The 26,097-nt window shown below is 42.4% G+C and overlaps 1 protein-coding gene and 1 long non-coding RNA gene across 14 annotated transcripts in view; one reads left to right on the forward strand and one right to left on the reverse strand.

The window, feature by feature from the left end:
* LOC308625645 overlaps nt 1–26,097 on the forward strand; it is a 259,830-nt gene that overhangs the window by 195,101 nt on the left and 38,632 nt on the right. For all 12 annotated transcript variants that reach the window (XR_014017130.1, XR_014017131.1, XR_014017132.1 and 9 more), the window contains one exon: nt 12,902–12,996. This is a non-coding gene — a long non-coding RNA (uncharacterized lncRNA). The remainder of the gene's footprint in view (nt 1–12,901; nt 12,997–26,097) is intronic.
* The window catches only part of MYRFL (myelin regulatory factor like), a gene marked incomplete at its 5' end in the record, with an annotated part of 115,719 nt that continues 104,914 nt past the window's right edge, over nt 15,293–26,097 (reverse strand). Inside the window, 6 exons of one of the 2 annotated variants that reach the window (XM_081250098.1) lie at nt 15,293–15,673; nt 15,812–15,886; nt 16,212–16,332; nt 19,145–19,219; nt 21,436–21,523; nt 22,164–22,223. In XM_081250098.1, the coding sequence (XP_081106224.1) occupies nt 15,587–15,673; nt 15,812–15,886; nt 16,212–16,332; nt 19,145–19,219; nt 21,436–21,523; nt 22,164–22,223 (506 nt within the window). In that variant the 3' untranslated portion in view covers nt 15,293–15,586. Of the gene's footprint in view, nt 15,674–15,811; nt 15,887–16,211; nt 16,333–19,144; nt 19,220–21,435; nt 21,524–22,163; nt 22,227–26,097 lie in introns of both variants that reach the window. The other variant, XM_081250097.1, reaches the window with a different exon arrangement.

The raw sequence follows: 26,097 nt of genomic DNA on the forward strand, positions 1-26,097 counted from the left end.
GGCGGACTCTCAATCACTGCGCCACCAGGGAAGCCCAAAAACGCACTAGATTTTAAATCCTTGGATGCTTCTTAAGAGCTCAACTGGCTCTTTAGAATCAGACACAAAAATCAATCACATATGTCCTTGAAGCAATGAAAACCAAAACACTTTTAGTTTTGCCAAGTGAAGTTTTTCCTGAAGTGTTCCTCAGAGTGAGGTTGATGTTTAGCATTCTTAAGTGAGCTGTTAAGCCCTGGTGCAATATAAATAGATGTAACTTACTGGCTGGTGACAGGAGATTGCCCTCATGTCTGTCCCTCTGCCCTCTATTCTGTATTATGACTAAATGGACTCTAATAAATCCTATCAGCTCATAGGACCTGGTAAGTGTATCACTTACCAGAGCCATTAACATGTTAGTGCCTTTTTGGTGGGTCATTATCTGTGTTGATGGTCTTTTGCAAACTTCAAAGAGTTGTGAAGAAAGGAAAAAATTTCCAAAGGGTAAAGTGATGTAATGCTGTTGACTGAATTGTCTCACTGTTGAATTCATATGCTTGTTACTGAACCAAACTTGGGTCCATTCACCTGAAGCAAAGCCAATCGACTGACAACAGTTGTGGTGAAGGAAAGTACAGCATTTACTGCAGGATTTATCTCCAATCAAGGAGAATGGACAGCTTATGCTCAAAGATCCAAACTCCCCAGTGAATTTTTAGAGAAGGGTATTTAAAGACAGTGTGAGGGGGCCCGGAGGAAGATGGCGGAAGAGTAAGACGCGGAGATCACCTTCCTCCCCACAGATACATCAGAAATTCATCTACACGTGGAACAACTCCTACAGAACACCTACTGAACGCTGACAGAAGACCTCAGACCCCCCAAAAGGCAAGAAGCTCCCCACATACCTGGGTAGGGCAAAAGAAAAAAAGAATAAACAGAGACAATAGGATAGGGACGGGACCTGCACCAGTGGGAGGGAGCCGTGAAGGGGGGAAGGTTTCTACACACTACAAGCCCCTTCGCGGGCGGAGACTGCAGGTGGCGGAGGGGGAAAGCTTCGGAGTAGCGGAGGAGAGCACAGCAACAGGGGTGCGGAGGGCAAAGCGGAGAGATTCTGGCACAGAGGACCGGTGCCCTCAGGCACACACCAGCCCGAGAGGCTTGTCTGCTCGGCCGCCGTGGCGGGCGGGGCTGGGAGCTGAGGTTCGGGTATCGGCTTTCAGTCGGAGCGCAGGGAGAGGACTGGGGCTGGCGGCAGGAAGAGAGCCTGAAGGGGTTAGTGCACCACAGCTAGCCCGGAGGGAGTCCGGAGAAAGGGTCTGCAGCTGCTGAAGAGGCAAGAGACTTTTTTCCCTTTTGTTTCCTGGTGCGCGAGGAGAGGGCATTAAGAGGGCTGCTTGGGGAAGCGCCGGAGACAGGCACGAGCCGCGGGTAAGGCACGGACCTCGGAGACGGGCGTGGGCCGCCGCCACCGCCGCCCGCCGCAGCCCGCCGCCGCCGCCGCTGCTGCCGCCGCCGCCGCGGGGCCTGTGTGCGAGCGCGGGTCACTGTCCGCCCCGCCTTCCGGGGGGCCTGTGCACCCCGCCACTGCCGGGGTCCCCGAGACCCGGGGACGGCTTTCCCGGGAAAGCGCACGGAGCGCCACGGGCTGCTGCAACGTCACGCCGGCCTCTGCCGCCGCAGGCCCGCCCCACACTGCGCGCCCCTCCCTCCCCTCTGCCTGAGTGAGCCAGAGCCCCCGAATCAGCGGCTCCTTTAAACCCGTCCTGTCTGAGCGAAGAACGGACGCCCTCCGGCGACCTACGCGCAGAGGCGGGGCCAGGTGCAAGGCTGAGACCCGGGAGCTGTGAGAGCAGAGGCAGGGAAATCTCTCTGTGCAGCCTCGGAGGCAGCGGATTAAAGCTCCACGGTCCATTTGATGTGCCCTGCGTCTGTGGAGTGCATGAATGGACAGCGAATCATCCCAAATTGAGGAAGTGGACTTTGAGGACAAGATTTAAGACTTTCCCCCCTTTTCCTCTTTTTACAACGAATTATTCCAAATTAAGGAGGTGGACTTAGAGAGCAAGATTTCAGACTTCTCGCCCTTTTCCTCTTTTTACAACGAATTATCCCAAATTGAGGAGGTGGACTTGGAGAGCAAGATTTTTGATTTTTCCCCCTGCTCTCTTTTTGTGAATGTGTATGTGTAATCTGTGTAAGATTCTCTCTGTATAGCTTTGCTTCCACCATATGTCCCAGGGTTCTATCGGTCCGGTTTTTTTTTTTTTTCAATAATTACTTTCTAATTTTAATAACGCTACTATATTTCATACTTTATTCTATTTTACTTTACCTGCTCTTTCTTTTTTTCCTACTCTCCCTTCCTCCCTCCCTCCCTCCGCTCCTCCTTTCCTTCTTTCTTTTTCTTTCCTCCCTCCCACCCTTCTTCTTTCCACTTTCTTTTTCTTTCCTTCCTCCCTCCCTCCTGTCTTTCTTCCTTTCCTTCCTCCCTCCCTCCCTCCTTTCTTTCCTTCTTTCTTTCCATCCTTCCTCCCTCCCTCCCTCCTTTCTTTCTTCCTTCCTTCCTTCCTTCCTTTCTTCCCTTCTTCCTTTCTTTCCCTCTCTCTTTCTTTCTTCTACTAATTCTTTCTTTCTACTTTTTCTCCCTGTTATTCTGAGCCGGGTGGATGAAAGGCTCTTGGTGCTGCAGCCAGGAGCCAGTGCTGTGCCTCTGAAGTGGGAGAGCCAACTTCAGGACACGGGTCCACAAGAGACCTCCCAGCTCCACAGAATATCAAGCAGTGAAAATCTCCCAGAGATCTCCATCCCAACACCAGCACCCAGCTTCAGTCAACGACCAGCAAGCTACAGTGCGGGTCACCCTATGCCAAGCAACTAGCAAGGCAGGAACACAACCCCACCCATTAGCAGAGAGGCTACCTAAAAACATAATAAGGCCATAGGCACCCCAAAACACACCACCAGACGTGGACCTGTCCACCAGAAAGACAAGATCGAGCCTCAACAACCAGAGCACAGGAATTAGTCCCCCCCACCAGGAAGCCTACACAACCTACTGAAACAACCTTAGCCACTGGGGTCAGACACCAAAAACAACGGGAACTACGAATCTGCAGCCGGCAAAAAGGAGACCCCAAACACAGTAACATAAGCAAAATGAGAAGGCAAAAAAACACACAGCAGGTGAAGGAGCAAGATAAACACCTACCAGACCTAACAAATGAAGAGGTAATAGGCAGTCTACCTGAAAAAGAATTCAGAATAATGATAGTAAAGCTGATCCAAGATTCTATTTCCAAGATCCATAATCTTGGAAATAGAATAGACAACATGCAAGAAACAGTTAACAAGGACGTAGAAGAACTAAAGATGAATCAAGCATCGATTAAAAACACAATAAATGAAATGAAAAATACTCTAGATGGGATCAATAGCAGAATAACTGAGGCAGAAGAACGGATAAGTGAGGTGGAAGATAAAATAGTGGAAATAACTGATGCAGAGCAAAATAAAGAAAAAAGAATGAAAAGAACAGAGGACAGTCTCAGAGACCTCTGGGACAACATTAAACGCACCAACATTCGAATTATAGGGGTTCCAGAAGAAGAAGAGAAAAAGAAAGGGACTGAGAAAATATTTGAAGAGATTATAGTTGAAAACTTCCCCAATATGGGAAAGGAAATAGTTAATCAAGTCCAGGAGGCACAGAGAGTCCCATACAGAATAAATCCAAGGAGAAATACACCAAGACACATATTAATCAAACTGTCAAAAATTAAACACAAAGAAATCATATTAAAAGCAGCAAGGCAAAAACAACAAATAACACACAAGGGAATCCCCATCAGGTTAACAGCTGATCTCTCAGCAGAAACCCTACAAGCCAGAAGGGAGTGGCAGGACATAATTAAAGTGATGAAGGAGAGAAACCTGCAACCTAGATTACTCTACCCAGCAAGGATCTCATTCAGATTTGATGGAGAAATTAAAACCTTTACAGACAAGCAAAAGCTGAGAGAGTTCAGCACCACCAAACCAGCTTTACAACAAATGCTAAAGGAACTTCTCTAGGCAAGAAACACAACAGAAGGAATATACCTACAATAACAAACCCAAAGCAATTAAGGAAATGAGAATAGGAACATACATATCAATAATTACCTTAAATGTAAATGGACTAAATGCTCCCACCAAAAGACACAGAGTGGCTGAATGGATACAAAAACAAGACCCATATATATGCTGTCTACAAGAGACACACTTCAGACCTAGAGACATACAGATTGAAAGTAAAGGGATGGAAAAAGATATTCCATGCAAATGGAAATCAAAAGAAAGCTGGAGTAGCAATTCTTATATCAGACAAAATAGACTTTAAAATAAAGACTATTAGAAGAGACAAAGAAGGACACTACATAACGATAAAGGGATCGATCCAAGAAGAAGATATAACAATTGTAAATATTTATGCACCCAACATAGGAGCACCTCAATACATAAGGCAAATACTAACAGCCATAAAAGGGGAAATCGACAGTAACACAATCATAGTAGGGGACTTTAACACCCCACTTTCACCAATGGACAGATCATCCAAAATGAAAATAAATAAGGAAACACAAGCTTTAAATGATACATTAAACGAGATGGACTTAGTTGATATTTATAGGACATTCCATCCAAAAACAACAGAATACACATTTTTCTCAAGTGCTCATGGAACATTCTCCAGGATAGATCATATCTTGGGTCACAAATCAAGCCTCGGTAATTTTAAGAAAATTGAAATTGTATCAAGTATCTTCTCCGACCACAATGCTATGAGACTAGACATCAATTACAGGAAAAGATGTGTAAAAAATACAAACACATGGAGGCTAAACAATACACTACTCAATAACGAAGTGATCACTGAAGAAATCAAAGAGGAAATTAAAAAATACCTAGAAACAAATGACAATGGAGACACGACGACCCAAAACCTATGGGACGCAGCAAAAGCAGTTCTAAGGGGGAAGTTTATAGCAATACAATCCCACCTTAAGAAACAGGAAGCATTTCGAGTAAACAACCTGACCCTGCACCTAAAGCAATTAGAGAAAGAAGAACAAAAATACCCCAAAGCTAGCAGAAGGAAAGAAATCATAAAGATCAGATCAGAAATAAATGAAAAAGAAATCAAGGAAACGATAGCAAAGATCAATAAAACTAAAAGCTGGTTGTTTGAGAAGATAAACAAAATTGATAAACCATTAGCCAGACTCATCAAGAAAAAAAGGGAGAAGACTCAAATCAATAGAATTAGAAATGAAAAAGGAGAAGTAACAACTGACACTGCAGAAATACAAAAGATTATGAGAGATTACTATAAGCAACTCTATTCCAATAAAATGGACAACCTGGAAGAAATGGACACATTCTTAGAAATGCACAACCTGCCAAGACTGACTCAGGAAGAAATAGAAAATATGAATAGACCAATCACAAGCACTGAAATTGAAACTGTGATTAAAAATCTTCCATCAAACAAAAGCCCAGGACCAGATGGCTTCACAGGTGAATTCTATCAAACATTTAGAGAAGAGCTAACACCTATCCTTCTCAAACTCTTCCAAAATATAGCAGAGGGAGGAACACTCCCAAACTCATTCTACGAGGCCGACATCACCTTGATACCAAAACCAGGCAAGGATGTCACAAAGAAAGAAAACTACAGGCCAATATCACTGATGAACATAGATGCAAAAATCCTCAACAAAATACTAGCAAACAGAATCCAACAGCACATTAAAAGGATCATACACCATGATCAAGTGGGGTTTATCCCAGGAATGCAAGGATTCTTCAATATACACAAATCAATCAATGTAATACACCATATTAACAAGTTGAAGGAGAAAAACCATATGATCATCTCAATAGATGCAGAGAAAGCTTTCGACAAAATTCAACACCCATTTATGATAAAAACCCTGCAGAAAGTAGGTATAGAGGGATCTTTCCTCAACATAATAAAGGCCATATATGACAAACCCACAGCCAACATTGTCCTCAATGGTGAAAAACTGAAACCATTTCCACTAAGATCAGGAACAAGACAAGGCTGCCCACTCTCACCACTCTTATTCAACATAGTTTTGGAAGTTTTAGCCACAGCAATCAGAGAAGAAAAGGAAATAAAAGGAATCCAAATTGGAAAAGAAGAAGTAAAGCTGTCATTGTTTGCAGATGACATGATACTATACATAGAGAATCCTAAAGATGCTACCGAAAAACTACTACCAATGAATTTGGTAAAGTAGCAGGATATAAAATTAATGTACAGAAATCTCTGGCATTCCTGTACACTAATGATGAAAAATCTGAAAATGAAATCAAGAAAACACTCCCATTTACCATTGCAACAAAAAGAATAAAATATCTAGGAATAAACCTACCTAAGGAGACAAAAGACCTGTATGCAGAAAACTATAAGACACTGATGAAAGAAATTAAAGATGATACAAATAGATGGAGAGATATACCATGCTCCTGGATTGGAAGAATCAATATTGTGAAAATGACTCTACTACCCAAAGCAATCTACAGATTCAATGCAATCCCTATCAAACTACCAATGGCATTTTTCACAGAACTAGAACAAAAAATTTCAAAATTTGTTTGGAAAAACAAAAGGCCCCGAATAGCTAAAGCAATCTTGAGAACGAAAAACGGAGCTGGAGGAATCAGGCTCCCTGACTTCAGACTATACTACAAAGCTACAGTAATTAAGACAGTCTGGTACTGGCATAAAAACAGAAAGATAGATCAGTGGATCAGGATAGAAAGCCCAGAGATAAACCCACGCACATATGGCCAACTTATCTTTGATAAAGGAGCCAGGAATGTACAGTGGAGAAAGGACAGCCTCTTCAATAAGTGGTGCTGGGAAAACTGGACAGGGACATGTAAAACTTTGAGATTAGATCATTCCCTAGCACCATACACAAAAATAAGCTCAAAATGGATTAAAGACTTAAATGTAAGGCCAGAAACTATCAAACTCTTAGAGGAAAACATAGGTAGAACACTCTATGACATAAATCACAGCAAGATCCTTTTGGACCCACCTCCTAGAGAAATGGAAATAAAAACAAAGATAAACAAATGGGACCTAATGAAACTTCAAAGCTTTTGCACAGCAAAGGAAACCATAAACAAGACCAAAAGACAACCCTCAGAATGGGAGAAAATATTTGCAAATGAAGCAACTGACAAAGGATTAATCTCCAAAATTTATAAACAGCTCATGCAGCTCAATAGCAAAAAAACAGACAACCCAATCCAAAAATGGGCAGAAGACTTAAATAGGCATTTCTCCAAAGAAGATATACAGACTGCCAACAAACACATGAAAGAATGCTCAACATCATTAATCATTAGAGAAATGCAAATCAAAACTACAATGAGATATCATCTCACACCAGTCAGAATGGCCATCATCAAGGAATCTAGAAACAAATGCTGGAGAGGGTGTGGAGAAAAGGGAACACTCTTGCACTGCTGGTGGGAATGTGAATTGGTACAGCCACTATGGAGAACGGTATGGAGGTTCCTTAAAAAACTACAAATAGAACTACCATATGACCCAGCAATCCCACTACTGGGCATATACCCTGAGAAAACCATAATTCCAAAAGAGACATGTACCAAAATGTTCATTGCAGCTCTATTCACAATAGCCCGGAGCTGGAAACAACCTAAGTGTCCATCATCGGATGAATGGATAAAGAAGATGTGGCACATATATACAATGGAATATTACTCAGCCATAAAAAGAAACGAAACTGAGCTATTTGTAATGAGGTGGATAGACCTAGAGTCTGTCATACAGAGTGAAGTTAGTCAGAAAGAGAAAGACAAATACCATATGCTAACACATATATACGGAATTTAAAAAAAAAATGTCATGAAGAACCTAGGGGCAAAACGGGAATGAAGACGCAGACCTACTTGAGAATGGACTTGAGGATATGGGGAGGGGGAAGGGTGGGCTGTGACAAGGCGAAAGAGAGGCATGGACGTGTATACACTACCAAACGTAAGGTAGATAGATAGTGGGAAGCAGCCGCAGAGCACAGGGAGATCAGCTCGGTGCTTTGTGACCGCCTGGAGGGGTGGGATGGGGAGGGTGGGAGGGAGGGAGATGCATGAGGGAAGGGATGTGGGAACAGATGTATATGTATGACTGATTCACTTTGTTATAAAGCAGAAACTAATTAAAAAAATAAATAAATAAACTTAAAAAAAAAAAAAAAAAGAAATCTAGAAACAATAAATGCTGGAGAGGGTGTGGAGAAAAGGGAACACTCTTGCACTGCTGGTGGGAATGTGAATTGGTACAGCCACTATGGAGAACGGTATGGAGGTTCCTTAAAAAACTACAAATAGAACTACCATATGACCCAGCAATCCCACTACTGGGCATATACCCTGAGAAAACCATAATTCCAAAAGAGACATGTACCAAAATGTTCATTGCAGCTCTATTCACAATAGCCCGGAGCTGGAAACAACCTAAGTGTCCATCATCGGATGAATGGATAAAGAAGATGTGGCACATATATACAATGGAATATTACTCAGCCATAAAAAGAAACGAAACTGAGCTATTTGTAATGAGGTGGATAGACCTAGAGTCTGTCATACAGAGTGAAGTTAGTCAGAAAGAGAAAGACAAATACCGTATGCTAACACATATATACGGAATTAAAAAAAAAAAAAAAAAAAGTCATGAAGCACCTAGGGGCAAAACGGGAATAAAGACACAGACCTACTTGAGAATGGACTTGAGGATATGGGGAGGGGGAAGGGTAAGCTGTGACAAAGCGAAAGAGAGGCATGGACATATATACACTACCAAACGTAAGGTAGATAGATAGTGGGAAGCAGCCGCAGAGCACAGGGAGATCAGCTCGGTGCTTTGTGACCGCCTGGAGGGGTGGGATGGGGAGGGTGGGAGGGAGGGAGATGCATGAGGGAAGGGATGTGGGAACAGATGTATATGTATGACTGATTCACTTTGTTATAAAGCAGAAACTAATTAAAAAAAAAAAAAAAAGACAGTGTGAGGGAGAGGGTCGCAGGGTGCTTGATCGGCTTGCCCACAGTTCTCTGACTGGTTGATGATGAGGTAGCAGGGTGATGTTTCGGGAATCTCAACCATCAACCTTCTGGTTCCAACCAGTCTGGGGTTTACGTGCTGGTGGTCAGCGTGCAATTAACTTCTTCCACCTGATGGGGGTTTTAGTATCTGCAAAGCAATTCAAGAATATGGCTCAGGATATTATTAATAGCCCTTGAGGAGAAACTAAAGGTCCTTGACTTTGTTTTATGGCTAAACTATTATTTTTGTCTGCTTGACCGTTTTCCTTTGTTTCTTCATTTTCTCACTTCTCTGATTAAATTTGCTCTTTGGAACTCGGAGAAGGCCTAGGAGGCTAAAGCTTTTCTATAAACAAGAAGTGAGGGATATGGGGGTGGTCTGTCCCTGGAAAGGCCCCTTCAAGGTTCTGCTCGGTTTTATGTTGAAGTCTGGTCCCCAGTGTGATGGTATCTGGAGATCTGATTTGGGGAAGGTAATTAGGTTAAGACAAGGTCATGAAGATAGGGCCCTCATGATGGGATTCATGCCCTTGTAAAAAGAGAGACCAAAGAACTTGATTTCTCCACCTCTCTATCTCTCCCTCCCTCCATATGCATGCATTAAGGACAGATCATGTGAGGACACAGTGAGAAGGCGACTGTCTCAGCTCGAGAATACAGCCCTTACCAGACACTGAGCCTGCTGGCAGCTTGATCTTAGACTTCCCAGTCTCCAGAACAGTGAGAAATAAATTCCTGTTGTTTAAGCCACCCAATCTTCAATTTTGTATGACAGCCCACGCTGAATAAGATATGTATGTAGTGGAAGTGGATTAATTTAACACCAGAAAATCTGGCTCACCTCTTATCCTTGCTTAACCTATTTCTGCCTCAGTCTCCTTATCTGTAGAATGGGGAACTGTGAGTAACTCCCCTCATTCCCAACATCACAAGGTTCTTGTGAGAATCCAGTAAGAAGAGGTTTGTAAACTGCCAACAGAATTCCTTTGTTGCTCTCCTCTTGAGGATTTTTAGTTTCATGACTCAAATAACATGTTGTTGGGAATCTGCCACTAAGGTTGAAATTGAAAAATTGTGTAGGAAAAGTAAATAAAAATAAAAATGGAAGAAGAGGTAGGGTTAAGAGCTCTACAAAATGCTTTTATTTTTAAATGCTGGAGGTCTGAACCCATACATGCTAATTGTTTTAAGTGAATTTTTATGGTGTGGTAGTTTAAAAAAAAAATCTGACAGACCTTGAGTTCCTGTATTAGAACTCAAGAAAAATCATTGTAATCTTATTTGTTATGTGTTGTTGTATATTTTATATTATATTTTATATCATATAGTATTCTTTATGGTATTTGGAAGCTAATTAAATTAATGTGCAGAATTGAACTCATGTTATCACAAATGATACCTTGTGGCAGCACGTGATATTTCAGCCCAGCTGTTATGGATTTCATTTCTTACTTTTTTTATTCTTATTTGTTTTGTGTGGTATGTGGGCTTCTCACTGTTGTGGCCTCTCCCGTTGCAGAGCACAGGCTCTGGACGCACAGGCTCAGCGGCCATGGCTCACGGGCCCAGTCGCTCCACGGCATATGGGATCCTCCCGGACCGGGGCACGAACCCGTGTCCCCTGCATCAGCAGGCAGACTCTCAACCACTGCGCCACCAGGGAAGCCCTCTTACTTTTTTTAAATAATTTTTTTATTTTAGAACAAATTTAGATTTATTTTGAAAAATTATGAAGCTGGTACACAGAGTTCCCATAAACCCAACACCTAGTTTCCCCCATTATTAACATCTTAACATTAGTATGGTATATCTGTCACAGAAAATGAACCAATATTGATACTGTACATTATTAAGTCCACACTTAATTGCTTAGTTTGTATCTAATCTCCTTTTTTGGTTCCAGGGTGCCCTCTAGAACACCACATTTAGTTACCATGTCTTTTTAAACTCCTCTTGGGAATTCCTTGGCGGTCCAGTGGTTAGGACTCTGTACTTTCACTGCTGTGGGCCCAGGTTCGATCCCTGGTCCAGGAACTAAGATCCCGCAAGCCACGCGGCATGGCCAAAATTTTTAAAAACATAAAAAAGCTCCTCTTGGCTATGACCATTTCCCAGACTTCCTTTGTTTTTGGTAACCTCCAGAATTTTGAGTAGTGCTGGTCAGGTATTTTGTAGAATGCCTCTTGTCTGGGATTGGTCTGATGTTCTGCTCATGACTAGACTGGGGTTATGGGCTTTTGAGAGGAATACTCTTATAGACATTTTAATCCTGTGAATTTGGGAATACTCCAGTAGAAATTCAGAAAATTCTCTGGCACAAGGAAAATTTTTTGGCCTGAAGCAGCCCGGTCCACAGTGGACGTCTAACAACTGGAGAAGTGCTGTAAATACAAAAAGAAACGTACAGCAAAGTCTATTCTCGTCCTAACTGATTCCAAGAAGCCACAGATTGCCACAGGTCTGTTCACTATCTTAAATCCTTTCATTCTGAAGTCTTTCAACACATCTCCTGTAGTAAGTTTTCTGTGGGGAAAAGACTTTCAGTTTTTTATGGATTAGTGGGAAAACAGTATTCATTTTACAGAAATCTCCTTATAGGCAACATTACTCAACTAGATATCTGAAACCCCCACATTATCCTGAACATATGTGAGTGAATAAGAACATGGGATTTATGTGCCGAAAAGAACTCCTGTAACTTGGCTACTGACCAGTATTTAACAGTAGAAGAGTCAAATTAATGGAGTCTCTCCTACACCAAGCCCCTGGGATGTTATTTTAAAAATGGAGTGGCAACTCCAGTATCTAGACTGAGGTCCTGCTGGGACAGGCTGATACTACAATTCAGGAGAACCAAGTTTGAGTTTGAATCTAAGAAACTGGAGGAATCCTGAACTCCCAAGAATTAACTACCTTATTTAAGTTTCTACAAAGCCTGTGCTGTTGGGCTTCCCTGGTGGCGCAGTGGTTAAGAATCTACCTGCCGATGCAGGGGACACAGGTTCGAGCCCTGGTCCGGGGAGATCCCACATACTGCGGAGCAACTAAGCCCATGCGCCACAACTACTGAGCCTGCGCTCTAGAGCCCGTGAGCCACAACTACTGAAGCCCTCATGCCTAGAGCCCGTGCTCCGCAACAAGAGAAGCCACCGCAATGAGAAGCCCACGCACTGCAATGAAGAGTAACCCCCGCTCGCCGCCAACTAGAGAAAGCGGCACGCAGCGACAAAGACCCAACGTAGCGAAAAATAAACACATAAATTTATTTTTAAAAAAGGCTGTGCTGGGCTTCCCTGGTGGCGCAGTGGTTGAGAGTCCGCCTGCCGATGCAGGGGACACGGGTTCGTGCCCTGGTCCAGGAAGATCCCACGTGCTGCGGAGCGGCTGGGCCCGTGAGCCATGGCCGCTGGGCCTGTGCGTCCGGAGCCTGTGCTCCGCAGTGGGAGGGACCACAATAGTGAGAGGCCTGCGTGCCAAAAAAAAAAAAAAAAAGGCTGTGCTGTTAGTAAAAGGGAAAACAATTTTCCAAATATAAAAAATATGTAAACGTTATGTAATACACATGCATATGCTCTATATCTGCAGTTTGGTTTTTACAATTGATGGAATGCCTCCGTGTGTGTGTGTGTGTGTTCAGTTACTCAGTCCCTTTATTATCCCACTGTAATCTTTATAACTGTTCTGTTCCGTATAACAATAACAGCTTATATTTATTTACAGCCTATCTGTGCTTTACGTATTTTATCTCATTTAATCCTATCTATTGCAGATACTCACTGTCCTCTTCTATAAATGAGGAAATTGAGGCTTAGAGAAGTTAAGTAACTCGCTCAAGGATACACAAAGTCAGGATTCAGGACTAAGGTAAGGACTGTTTGGCTCCAAAGTCTCAGCTCCTACTGGGTTAAACTACCTTTGTGTCCCTAAGTTATTTCGAAATGCCTTTTGTGTCAGTAAGGAACATGTCTTTTCTTAATAGCTCTTGTAATTTCCATCCACATGGCATGTGTTTAATCACATTTGAAAATAAGCAAATGGGGACTTATTCCTATTGATTACCACTGTCATGGGTGAAAAAATATCCATCTGCCTCATCCTACTTGACTCATAGGCTAAACACGGTTCTGGTACCCAACTCCACTGTATGGAGGAGTCTCACCCGCACAGCACCAAACCATTCTCAGACACTAGCGAGGTGTCCAGCAACTCAGCTCGGTTCTCGTACTGTCTCTCGGGGCACAGCTGCAGATACCACCGGCCGAGGGCTCAGTCCTACAGGACGCCCCCCCCACCCCGCCCACTTCAGATGCCAGATGCAAGCCCAGGTTATCATGTTTGCTTCTGACCTACCAGCTATAGATTAGAGTTGACCCCATCTCCTGCTTTGGGTTTGATTAATTTGCTAAAGTGGCTCACAGAACTCAGAGAAACATTTTACTTACTAGATTCTGTGTTTATTATAAAAGAATATAACTCAGGAACAGCCAGATGGAAGAGGTAGACAGGGTTGGGGCAGAGAAAGGATGAAGAACATCCATGCCCTCTCCAAGGCTGCCAGTCTTCCCAAATCTCCACGTGTTCACCAACCCATAAGCTCTCCGAACTCTGGATTCATTACATAGGCATGATTAATTAAATTATGATTAATTTGATTAATTATGATTGATTAATTGATTGAACTCAACCTTCAGCTCCTTGTCCCTCCCCAGAAATCACGGGTGGGACTGGAAGTTCAAACCCTCTAATCACATGATTGGTTGTCCTGGCAACCAGCCCCCGTCCTTTTGTGCCATCCAAATGTCACCTCACTGACAAAACAAAAGACACCTTTATCTCTCTCAGCACTTAGGGAATTCCAAAGGTTTTAGGAGCTCTGTGCCAGGAACGGGGGACAAAATCAAATATACATTTCTTATTGTAAATTACAGTATCACACATGCCAACAATAAGATAAGCCATTCAGCAGCCCTGCTACCTGAAGCTAGAGCTAGAGTGCCTTGAATCGCCATGTCCTAAAATATAGTGTATTAATGAAAATTTTAACGTATAGGAAGATCAACAGATCAGAAGATGATCACCATTGAAAAGGTAGTTTGTTACAGTTCCCAAGAGGAGAGGACATGCCACGCCTTGGGGGACCACACTGGGAAGCAGCAGGGTCAGTCAGGAGGCAGGGGGAGAGGGAGCAACCTTGGGCAAGTCATTATTGTGGTTTCCATGGAAGGAACAGGTGAGGCAAGGGAAACAGGCTTAGGACTGGCTAGTTGAGTAATTGTAGCAGGCGCTGGGCTATAGGGGCTGTCCATAGTTGTCTGGTACATGGCCCTGGAGTGATTAGGGCAGGTGGATAGTGGCCCCCAGTATGAGAACTTGATAAAGGAGGTGGTTGGAGTGTGAGCTCCGGATTGGCTGGTTTGTATTTGAAAAAATCGCAGGTGGGCAAGTTGTTTACTATCTCTAGGAACTGGCTAACCCTGGGAGGTGGTGTTCCATGAGGGTCAGCAAGACCCCAAGACGTCAAAACATCAGAATACAGAAAATAAAAGATATAGTTGATAACACTCCAGCTAGAGGATTTCCGGCTCTTCTAAGTTGGGAAGGGCATACAAATCTACCGATAAACCAGGTAGAAATATCCAAAGCTAATTCAGCTATAAACAATGGAAATGGGCTTAATGCCCTCTAAGAGAACCCCTTATAAGTAGAGGAAGAACAACAAAACAAATCAATGACAACTGGAAGATCAAACGCAACTATCTGAGCCTAGACTGTCTGGGTTACCTTAAAGGACTTGTCACAAGCTAGTGCTTCCCAAGAGGATACAGAAAGTTAGCATCCATCAAACCTTACAAAGTAGAACTGCAATTATTTTTCTTAAACCCAATTTATTAGCAAGCTACATTCTCTACGCTAGTGTATGTAGTGTGCATGCACGTGCACACACATACCTACACATAGCAATAGTTTGCCTAAATGTGAGCTCAGCAACAGACACCACCCACTCCTCCCCCCAACACACATGGTTATCACAAATTCTCAAGAGTCTGTGTTTAGTGGGTCCAAGTTGACATGGCTGAAATAGGCCTTTTTGTTTTTCTCAAAAGCATTGAGATACATTAAGACAAAGTAAAGTTAAACCTACCCATTTTGACTTCACAGCTTCCTTAATAACAGAAGCAGTATTTTCAAATCCAACAGTGCTGTTTACTCCAGGAAACGTTTTCCTCATAGTCATGGCAAAATCAAACACCACATTATCTCAAGTTTCAGCAAACACTTTATTCTCCTCATTAATGTCTCAAAACTGTTGGAAGCCAAAGCCTGGAAAAAGCCCTTTGGCAATAAATGTGAATGTTTTACAAAGAGAAGAAAGAAGTTGCAAGAGGTTGTAAGTTTCCGTTAACTGTATTTGAGTATTTTTCTTTGGTAAAGTCCGCAAACAAACTTGAATAAATTAGAAACAGTGTCGATAGAAGTAAAAGAAGTAGTCTGTAAAGAATATCCCAGCAAAATAAGGATCCGTTGAACAGTCAGCTAAATCCTGTCAGAACAAGGGGGAAAAGAAAAGAGAGAATGATTAATGTAAGAATTAATTGTAGCTAAAGTTTATTTATTTATCTATTTATTTATTTAATGGCCCATTTCTTTCTCACTGAAAAGAAAAAAAAAGAGAGCTTACCGGCGCAGCTACCCGGAAATGGTATGCGCTGTCAAAGAACGGGGCTGCAGGGAGGCTCCAAATGTGCTGATATCCCTAAATAATGAATGAAAGAGAGATCTATTTCATACCTGCATTTTACACTCAGTTGGAAAGAACATAGGCTGAAAAAGCATTCCCTTGACTGATGTAGGAGAGGTATTTGTGACAACAGCTTTTGATGGTGTTGCTGGAAAAGTCTGCAGCTTCTGAAGGATGCAAAGAAGATGCTGAACAAAGCCCTGTGATCAGAGTCAGCAAAGGGAAACATTGGCCTGTGGCTCATGGCATCTCTCTCAGTGAGGAACAGAGGCTGTGCCACAACTGTAGACATACTTCTTCTAGAATGGGGACAGAATGCCGAGGAGCTGGAAAACGTTACCTGTGTCATCTCCTGGGAGACTTCTTGGTGGCTTTGCATGCCTTTGGCTTCCCTTTTACTATGGAAACACATATTTCCAAGGGTGAACTTGCACTGGAAGACTATCAATGGCTCTGTTGTGCTTCAAGAGACAAAGAAGAGAAAGGGCAAATGGAAAAGAAATTACCAGCTCCCACTAGGCTACATCTTGATAAGAAGAAGGACTAATGGGAACATAACTTGGAAATCCATTCAAAGTTCCAAATAGGCATGTTATTACACAAAGCTCACGGATGCCAATATACTAGTTCACATCTCATTATAACAGAAACTCAATCTCAGATGACTACTGTTAGGGACTGAATGTTTGTGTCCTCTCCAAAATTCGTATGTTTAAATCTTAACCTCTAATGTGATGGTGTTAGGAGGTAGAGCCTTTAGAAAGTGACTAGGTCATGATGGCGGAGCCCTCATGAGTGGGAATAGTGCCCTTATAAAAAGGAGCCCAGGTCTCTCGCCCCTTCTGCCATGTGAGGACACAGAGAGAAGACAGCTACCTATCAATCAACCAGGAAGTGGACTCTCACCAGACACCGAATCTCCTAGTGCCTTGATCTTGGACTTCCCAATCTCCAGAACTGTGAGAAGTGAATGTTTGTGGTTTAAGCCACCCAGTCTATGGGATTCTTGTTATAGTAGCCTGGAACTGACTAAAACTAAAACTGAGATAACATATGACAGTCTCTAAAACCTAATCTCATGACTTAAATCACCTCAACATCAGAACTTCTTATCTCCCTAGATTTTTAAATAATTTTTGGATGTATTCCATCTCTTTTCACTGACAGCTGAATTTGCTTCCATCTGAAGTTTCCAGGATTTCAGATTCTGCAGACTCCTGCTCTGGGTAGGTATTGTTTGAATCAGAGAGGCAAACAACACGGGTAGGGATGCGCAGGTGAACCCCATTAGGAATTATAAGCCCTTCAAGCTATCGGGGTGGAAGACCTGTCAGAAAGAATGGCTCTTCTCTGGAGGCTGGCCCAAGAATCATCATCAAGAGGATGAGATCCATCTGTCTTTGGAAACAATATTTTTGCACAAGTGGGACAACCTACAATCTCGGTTGAGTGTATGTTATTTTAAGATCACCCATGTTAGAAAAAAATGGTTCTTAATCTAAAAAGCCTGATTTAGGGGCTTTCCTGGTGGCACAGTGGTTAAGAATCTGCCTGCCAATGCAGGGGACATGGTTCGAGCCCTGGTCCGGGAAGATCCCACATGCCTAGAGCTCGTGCTCTGCAACAAGAGAAGCCACTGCAATGAGAAGTCTGCACACCACAACGAAGAGTAGCCCCCGCTCACCTCAACTAGAGAAAGCCCGCAAGCAGCAACAAAGACCCAACACGGCCAATAAATAAATAAATAAATTTATTTAAAAAAAAAAAAAAGAAAGCTTGATTTAGTGGTTCAAGATGACCTTCTGCCACTTCAAGGGGTATACCACTTCACTTATTTCCCTCCATTGAAGCTAGGAACGAATGAGGACACGACGTTCCAGGTTGCTCAGGGAGTGCTAGAGAATAGTACATTGAGCTTTTGCTCTGCCTGTAAATATGGTGGGTTCCTAAGTCATGGAATTTTAGCTGCTTGAAACAAACCTTTCCAAGGCAAGCAGTTGGCTTGTGTCATTAGCTCATTGTAGAAGCAAAGTGGATGAAAGAAGGAGTATGAAGTCTGAGTGAAACAGAGGAAGAGATGGGGTGGAGACGGGGGAGGAACTGATGGAGGAAGAGTAACAGAGCTGGGGAAGCAGAGGGAAAGTGGGGAGGACAGAGGAAAGGGAGAAAGGAAAGGGAGAAGAGAGGAAATGTGGAAGGGACAAAGGAGAAACTAACATCAAGAGACACAAAATAAACACCATCTATCTGCATGGTATCTCACTGCATAATTTCTGCAAAAGTCTTAAAGTACCATAATTATTTTAAATAGCTGATAAAATAGATTAAATTAGAGTTTTGTGATTTTTGGAGGAAAGGCAGTCATAATATGAAGTGCCTGCTATGTGCCAGGAAGGGGCAATGTTCTTAAATATCTCATGTCACTGGGGAGGCAGGAAAGTGATGGTTGAAAGGAAAGGATGATTTGAAGCCCAGCTCCACCACTTACTCGCTATGAGTTTCGGGACAGGCTTTTTGACCTCTCTAAACTAAGTGTTCCCATCTGAAAAATATAAACTAGAAAAAAAAATACCAACCTCAGCGGGTTGTTGAGAGGATTATATGACCCAGTAGTAAAGTGTAGAGTATCTGGCATATAGTCTGTGCTCAGCAAATGGTAGTTATTAATTTCACTGTTATTATCTGTGATTCTCACAGCAGCTCTCCTTGTTATGGTATAATGTCAAACACATCTTATAACTGAATAAACAGTAGCTCAGAGAGGATAAGTGGTTTCCCCAAGATTACAGAATTAGTAAGTGACAGAGACAAAATCTGAACACTGGTCTGCCCACCTCCAAACTCTGACTTCTTTTTTTCAACTCCCTTGGGGGAAGGGGATGGTGTCTGCATTAGCATTGCTCCCAGAAGCTCACAAAAATATGCATCCCCCCACATCCAGGGGCCAGGGCCACACTATTACTCTAGTTCCCACCCCAATTCAAAGGGACACAGCCAGGGGCAGTCTGAGAGCATCAAACCCAGGGTCACTGTCACTTTGTAGGTATGAGTATACAGCACAGAGCCTTTCCATTCCACTGGAGGGAGCCTGGAAGGCCCCAACCTTCATTTTGTAAACGCCTCCCTCAAGCTGGCCTAACTCCCAACCCAACCATTATTCTTTAACTGATAACTTTCCACCTCCTAACTTACAGATCAAATTGTGAAGGAAATTCAGTACTGTTATTCAAATAATGATAAAAACAGAATTGTCTTTTACAGCTATGCACTTACTTGATTTCCAGAGAGAATCTGACATTGGTGGGTGTGTACTTATTAACAGGAATATGGTAATTGTAATTTCCAGACCTAATTATGGAAAAAAAACCACAAATCAAAATACTCAGGAAAGGGTTCAAAAGGCTTTTTTCTACTTTTTGTATACGATGTAAACTGTGAAATATTCTATAATACGTAACAGATACAGAAAAGCAAGTTTAACATGGCATAGTTTCATGTTTTTCTTTTTTTTTTTTTTTTTTTGCGGTACGCGGGCCTCTCACTGTTGTGGCCTCTCCCGTTGCGGAGCACAGGCTCCAGACGTGCAGGCTCAGCGGCCATGGCTCACGGGCCCAGCTGCTCAGCAGCATGTGGGATCTTCCCAGACCGGGGCACAAACCCACGTCCCCTGCATCGGCAGGCGGACTCCCAACCACTGCGCCACCAGGGAAGCCCAGTTTCATGTTTTTCAAAGACATACCTGTCAAATTTCAAAGTGATCTCTTTCGGATCTTACTATATATGAAATATACCACAAAGATTTATGGTTTGTTAAAATACACAGAAGAAATGACAGAAAGTCAAATCCCAGACCATATGCACAAAACTAAACAAATAGGAAATGACTTCAGTTCCCCTTAAGGAGATACAGATTTCAGAAGACAAATGAGGCAAAGTCCTCAAACTAACAGTCCCTCTGGAAAGGAAAATTGGAAATAATAAATACCAGCTTTTTTACAGTAAACCACTCCCTTTTAGGCAACATTAGCAGGAAATATCATGTACTTTCAAAACTGGAATCAACTAAAATTATTATAGTCCTAATTACCATTTAGTAATGGAGAAAACTGCAAGACAGAAATGCTTATACAGACATTCCTCCCGCCCTTGACGAGGGATGCTTAGGGAAAGGGGGGAGTTCCATTGATCTATATCGTAATGAAAACTCTAGCAAAAAGGCTTATTGTATCTAACACAAGTTCTTATGACAGGCTATCCCTTGAATTATATGGAGAAATAACTTAAAACCAGATAAATGGGGGAAAGAGCCAATCATTTTAAATTTCCTTTAATGAATATTAAACTGGGTTGTTAAAAATAAGAAAGCAAAAATAAAAGCAATAGATCTGAACTGGGATCAGGAGGGCTTTGTCCTCCTGGAGGAAGCTTAGGTAAATAGAATTCTTTTCCTACTATGTGCCTCCCAACATCTGTGTGCTTTCCAGGAACCCAACTCCTTAGCTAATAAGTATCCTCATCTTACAGATGAGAAACGGGTACGCAGGGAGAATAAACATCTTGTCAAAGTGCTGGAATTTGAACCCAAATCATCTCACTCTTCATCACGTCATTCTACCAAACCAATTATGTCTGTCTCTGACTTTTTCAAGCTCACTGAGCCTCAAGTTTTGTAACAGCAAAATGGGGATAATACCAACCTCATGTGATTTTGTGAGAATTCAATGAGATAATGAATGTAAAGGTCATAAACAAATCATAAAGCACCATACAGGTTATTTTCAAAAGTCAGGACCATCAGCCTGAAGCCTAAGGTACATTAGGCTGAAAAAGAAATAAGGCTGAGAATCCATAGGATTTGTGACACCAATTCAAAATACACAGCCTTGCCTTTAACCTAGCAGGCTTAAATATTAGCAGGCTTAACTAAACCAGTAAATACTGATCAAATAAAGAAAAATAACTCCTTATTCTTAATGCCTACAACTTGCATATTGTATTTGCTGAAGCTTCTATGCTTGCCCTCTATGCGTCTAGATGCATTGTTACCTAGATGCAGGCGATACACTAGAGATGAACATTGCTGATAACTTTTGCAGTACCCAGATTTTTTTCTCTTAACTGAAAAGGTTAGGATAAGCTATATTTTCAGCAATTAAAATAATGATATCCCTTGTTATTAAAATATACAAATGTCAGCTCACTCATAACTTGGAGCCATCAGTAATAATGTCTTTCTTTTCTATAAAATTAACTAACAGCTCTGTGCCTGTGGTATGTGGCCTCAGAGAGTCAGCCACAGAGCTGCCCGCTAAGCTTTTAGCTTTGGACTTACCCATTAAACCAGGAGACTGTAATCTTTGGAGCCGTGGTTTATTGATATTTGCTAATACCAACCATTTTATGATTCCCTCTTCCACCATGCAACAAATGTGTTTTCACTTAAGGAGCAATGTAAGCACACATCGGTTTTACCGGGTAGCATTAGCTTTCATTCCAGTCTCAAAAACCCAGAGCCCTGAGTAAATTCCAGAAACAATCAGGGGATAATGGGGAGGCTTACCCACCCGCACTGGAGGCTTCTACTGCAATACCGACGATCTATTATTTGCTGGATTTCCATAATCTGAATAGAACTGATGGTTGTATCAATCCCTGAATTGAGAAGAAATAAAGTAAACTTTTCTGCAGAGAAAAAGAGCATTGTGCTCCAGCACAGGCTCCAAATTGCAGAATGTGAAATAAGAGTTTCCTAGATAAATGGATTCCATTTGCATTCAAATGGGGGAAAAAAAGGAGAAGAAAGGGGAGAAGGCTTTTGTTGTTGTTACAGTAAATTTTAAGAAAACCAAAAAAAAAAAAAAAAAAACAAGCTCCAATAGACAGCCTCATAATATCCAAAAGAATGCCTGGATCGTGGAAGTCCTACTAAATTGAAATTTATTGAAAATGGAGAGCGCAATGTGATATGCAATCTGGCCAATAAAGAAAGATTCAATAAAAATCAGAAAACCAACTAAAAATTTAGCAGAAAAATAGAAGAAGAGAGCAGGAAGTTCAAATAAATTATTAAAATCCATGAAGATCAACCAAAAGGCCTAGCGGTATGCAACCATTTCTAATGCCTCCTTAATGGTTAGGCAGGCGTCGATTATCGAAACGTAATCCCACGGGTGTTTGTGGCCGAGTGCAGCCTCCGTCCCTGTGCCTTACTCCAGTAATGCTTTCACAGCTTGTTAGTATTCTGCCTGGCTCCACAAAACCAAAGAAGAGAGTCATTTAAATATAAACTTACAGTCGCTCCCCCAGTCAAGGTTGGTTAGCACCTGTCCTGCCAAGAATGATGTGCTTCTGTCTCCTGAAGAGGAAAAAAGTCTGTCAGTCTTGAAGCTTGTTCAGGATGAGAAGAAACCCAGTGTGTACCTAGTTTGTCTCTGTCAGTTGAATGTTTCCCCCACCTTTCAACCCATCACATCCCTATGCCATTTCTTACAGAGCTAGTTTACTGTCACCCTTCTCCAAAAAGCCACCTGTTTTGGACTGAATTATGTCCTCCCAAGTTCTTACGCATGAAGCCCTTGTAAGGCCAACTGGCCCGAGGCAGGGGAACGCAATCAGATTCACAGGTTGCATCAGACTGAAACTCTCCGGACTACCCAGTTCCAGAAACTGACCTGGAGACATTCCGGACCACCCAGTTCCAGGAACTGACCTGGGGACTTTCCACCCAGCCCAGCCTTCCCGCCTTTCGAGGGGCGGGACTAGCGGTCCCAAGACTGATGTAACCGGCACCAGATATTGCCACGATACCCGAAGAGACCACTAAATAAGGAATACCCTGCGCCCTCCCAGATTCACCACACCCCTTTCCCTTCTTCCCCTATAAAATCTTGCCCAACCCTCTCCCGGGTGCGACTTCTCTGGCCCCTTTCTCTCGGACCAGTGAACCTCGCCCGGGAGCGCCCCCTAATAAAGCTCACTTGAAGCTTTCCTCTGTTTCGCGGTGCCGTTTGTTAAGATCTGACCTTACAGCCCTAACCCCTGGTAACTCAGAATATGACTGTGTTTGGAGATGGGCCTTTAAAGTGATAATTAAATTAAAATGAGGCTGTTAGTGTGGGCCCTAATCCAATCCGAGTGGCATTCTTTTTTTTTTTTTTTTTTTTTGCGATACGCGGGCTTCTCACTGTTGTGGCCTCTCCCGTTGCGGAGCACACGCTCCGGACGCGCAGGCTCAGCAGCCATGGCTCACGGGCCCAGCCGCTCCGCGGCATGTGGGATCTTCCCGGACCAGGGCATGAACCCGTGTCCCCTGCATCGGCAGACGGACTCTCAACCACCGTGCCACCAGGGAAGCCCCCCGAGTGGCATTCTTATAAGAAGAGGAGATTAGGACACGAAGAGGCCTGCTTGCATGGAGCAGAGACCTTGTAAGGACACAGAGGGAAAGCGGCCATCTTTGCCAAGGAGTGAGGCCTCAAGAAATCAGACCTGGTAGCACCTTAATTTGGACTTCTAGCCTCTAGAATTGTAAGAAAATAAATTTCTGTTGCTTAAGTCACCTAGTCTGTGGCATTTCGTTATGGCAACCCCAGCCGACTAAGAGACCATCCCGGATTAGATCACTGCAGCTCACAGCTTCCCCACTTCCACTGCCATAGCATGTATTATTACCAAATCCTCTAAGTGGTGATCAATCAGTGATACCTTCTCTATGACTGTACCAAAGGGCACATTATCTCTGGATTGTTACTTTTCTCGTATCTTTGCCCTTTCTCAAAAACTCCAGAATAGGGAACCTCTACTAACATTCTTTGAATAACCTGTAACTCCAAGCATAATGTGATCCACTCAGGAAAAAAGCGAGCTTAAGTTAAAAACTGAGCTGCAGCCAGCTGAGGAGAGGACTCAAATCACTGGTATGGGGCCAGAGCTTGCTTGTGGGGAAGGAAGCCAGGGGAGTGGTTATGAAGCGTCAGAGCCGAAAAGGCATTTTAAAAGCATATTGAAAAGGTAACCACCCAGATGACTGTTGTTAAGGCTATGGGAAAAAAATGTATCTTTTTAAAGTGGATGGTAAAAGCAACCATTTAGTGAGTTGTTAAGCAAACCTAACAAAAGGATTTTAAAGTTTTTGCAGTCAGTTTTTAAATCTGCAGATGTTTTCTCAAGTATATGTACTCTTTATTGCAGTCCTTCATTTTCATTAAACAATATCTATGTTTTCCAATATAATTTTGGGCAAAACACAAAGACGTTAACCTTATTTAAGAAGAGACATAAGTTAAAACAATATGTGCTGCTTTCATGGGAAAGAAAAAGAGACAAGAGCTAAAACAAGTTTCTGTATGGAATTTCAGGGTAGAAAGCAAAGCAACAGTGCAGACTTCTGGGGGTTAGTCGCTCCTAAGTATCTGTCCGGGTTAGTACTTCTCACACTAAGTGGAAGGGCTGGTTTTCTTGTCTAAAAAGCTAACTGTGAGCTTTTGGAAGACTGCATCTTGTTCACTATTGTATCCCCACATAAGGCAATGCCAGGCTTAACTGTGGGGCTCACTACATATCTGTGGAAGGATGGAAGGAGGAGAGTCAGGGAAAGAAGAAGGAAGAGAGGAGGGAAAGCCAATCATGTATCTTCTAGAAAAATGTTTCCTCTTCCACACTCAAAGGAGACACCCTTAGGGGATGGGTGCATTCCTAGACACCCCTAGGAATGGACTCGGGGAGCTGGGCTTCTTCATCCTGTTAGCAAATGGGAGTGAGACAACTTGAAGGTGAGGCAAGTTTCCTGAAATTCCTCCCCAGCGTGATGCTTCCCTTTAAGAAGAAATGGACCTTGATATATGGTGATTTTCTAGAAAATTGAATATTTCCCTTTACCTAAAAATTTATGTACTGTCTAAAAGGCCTCCAGATTTCTTGGATTCCAGCTATCCAAATAGTAATTTTCGAGCACATGTCTCCTGCTGTGAGTTTTGCTTATGACTGCTTCCATAGAAGGCTCATTTACAAGGCAAATGAGGCATAAAGAGAAGGGGAAACCCGACTTCTCTATCCTGTCTGTTTTCTTTCCCTACCTTTTGTTCTATTCTCCTGCTGAATTTTCAGGAAAAAGGTCATTGTAAAGTCTGGCAGTAGAACTACAGAGTTGCCTTACTTCCACAGAAGTGTATTTCTGGGTTCCTGTGATAAGATTTAGCATCTAATGGGATAAAGTGTTTTTTAACAGTAATAAGGTGAAGTTGAGGAGAGATAATCTTATAGCTTAGAATTATGAAAATGGCTTTTCAAAAGCAGGATTGGAAATAAATTTTGAGTCTCATGTAAAACACCTCCACTTTGTCACTTATCTGAGGCAAGACTATTCAATTCCGAAAGGCTGGTTATTGGAAAACCATAAATTCTCCTGTAGTCATACAGGGGTGGCTCTCATTTTACAAGTTCCTTCCAGCAATATTCCCTATAAAGTTAATATACATTCCCAATGGTTTCCATCGTAAAGTTGGAGATATATTTCACAATCAGCAGATGAGATCTCCCCATAAACTAAATTAGAAACTTCTGGAGAGGAGAGACTTAAGATGGTGTCCAACCAAAGTATATCCTGTCGTGGTAGAATATGTGTATTGCACTACTTGTAAAACTGTGCTGATGGCTGAGTCCCAGTACATCCTGGATACCTTTTTCTTTCATGATTGAAACAGGCTCAGGCCAAGAAAAAGTCATGAGCCCAACCAATCGATGACTGAGTACTTTAACACAGGGAAACATTTTCTTTCAATCATTGACTCTTCTTAGAGGTCTGGTCTCCAAATCAAAATAAGCATGAATTACAGATGCCTTTTGCTTTGTGGGATTTTAAAAGTCTTTACCAAATCTCTTAAAATCTGTAGAACTCCACTGATGCTTTTTCCCACAGGCTCTTAAGTTTTTAATATCTAACTCTGCTGCCTATTTAAATCCTTATTCGTTCCATAGATTAAAATCTGATGCATCACACTCAGTTCCTCAGAGTAGAAGCTGAATATTTTGAAACACCCACTTTCCACTTCCTATTAGTCTTATGCAAACCTTTTATTAAGTGTGAGAAGAGGGGATAACCTTTCTGAAAGACATTTTAAACAACCAGCTTAGGCCCGAAGGAAGAATAATGGCTTGAGCTCAGCATGTCATAAAAATGCTGATTTCCCTGTACTTATTTTACTAGTAGTCTTACTCCTCAGGAAGGA

This window comes from Mesoplodon bidens (assembly GCF_964165515.1).
Source record: "Mesoplodon bidens genome assembly, chromosome: 11".
NCBI classification, from domain to species: Eukaryota; Metazoa; Chordata; class Mammalia; order Artiodactyla; family Ziphiidae; genus Mesoplodon; species Mesoplodon bidens.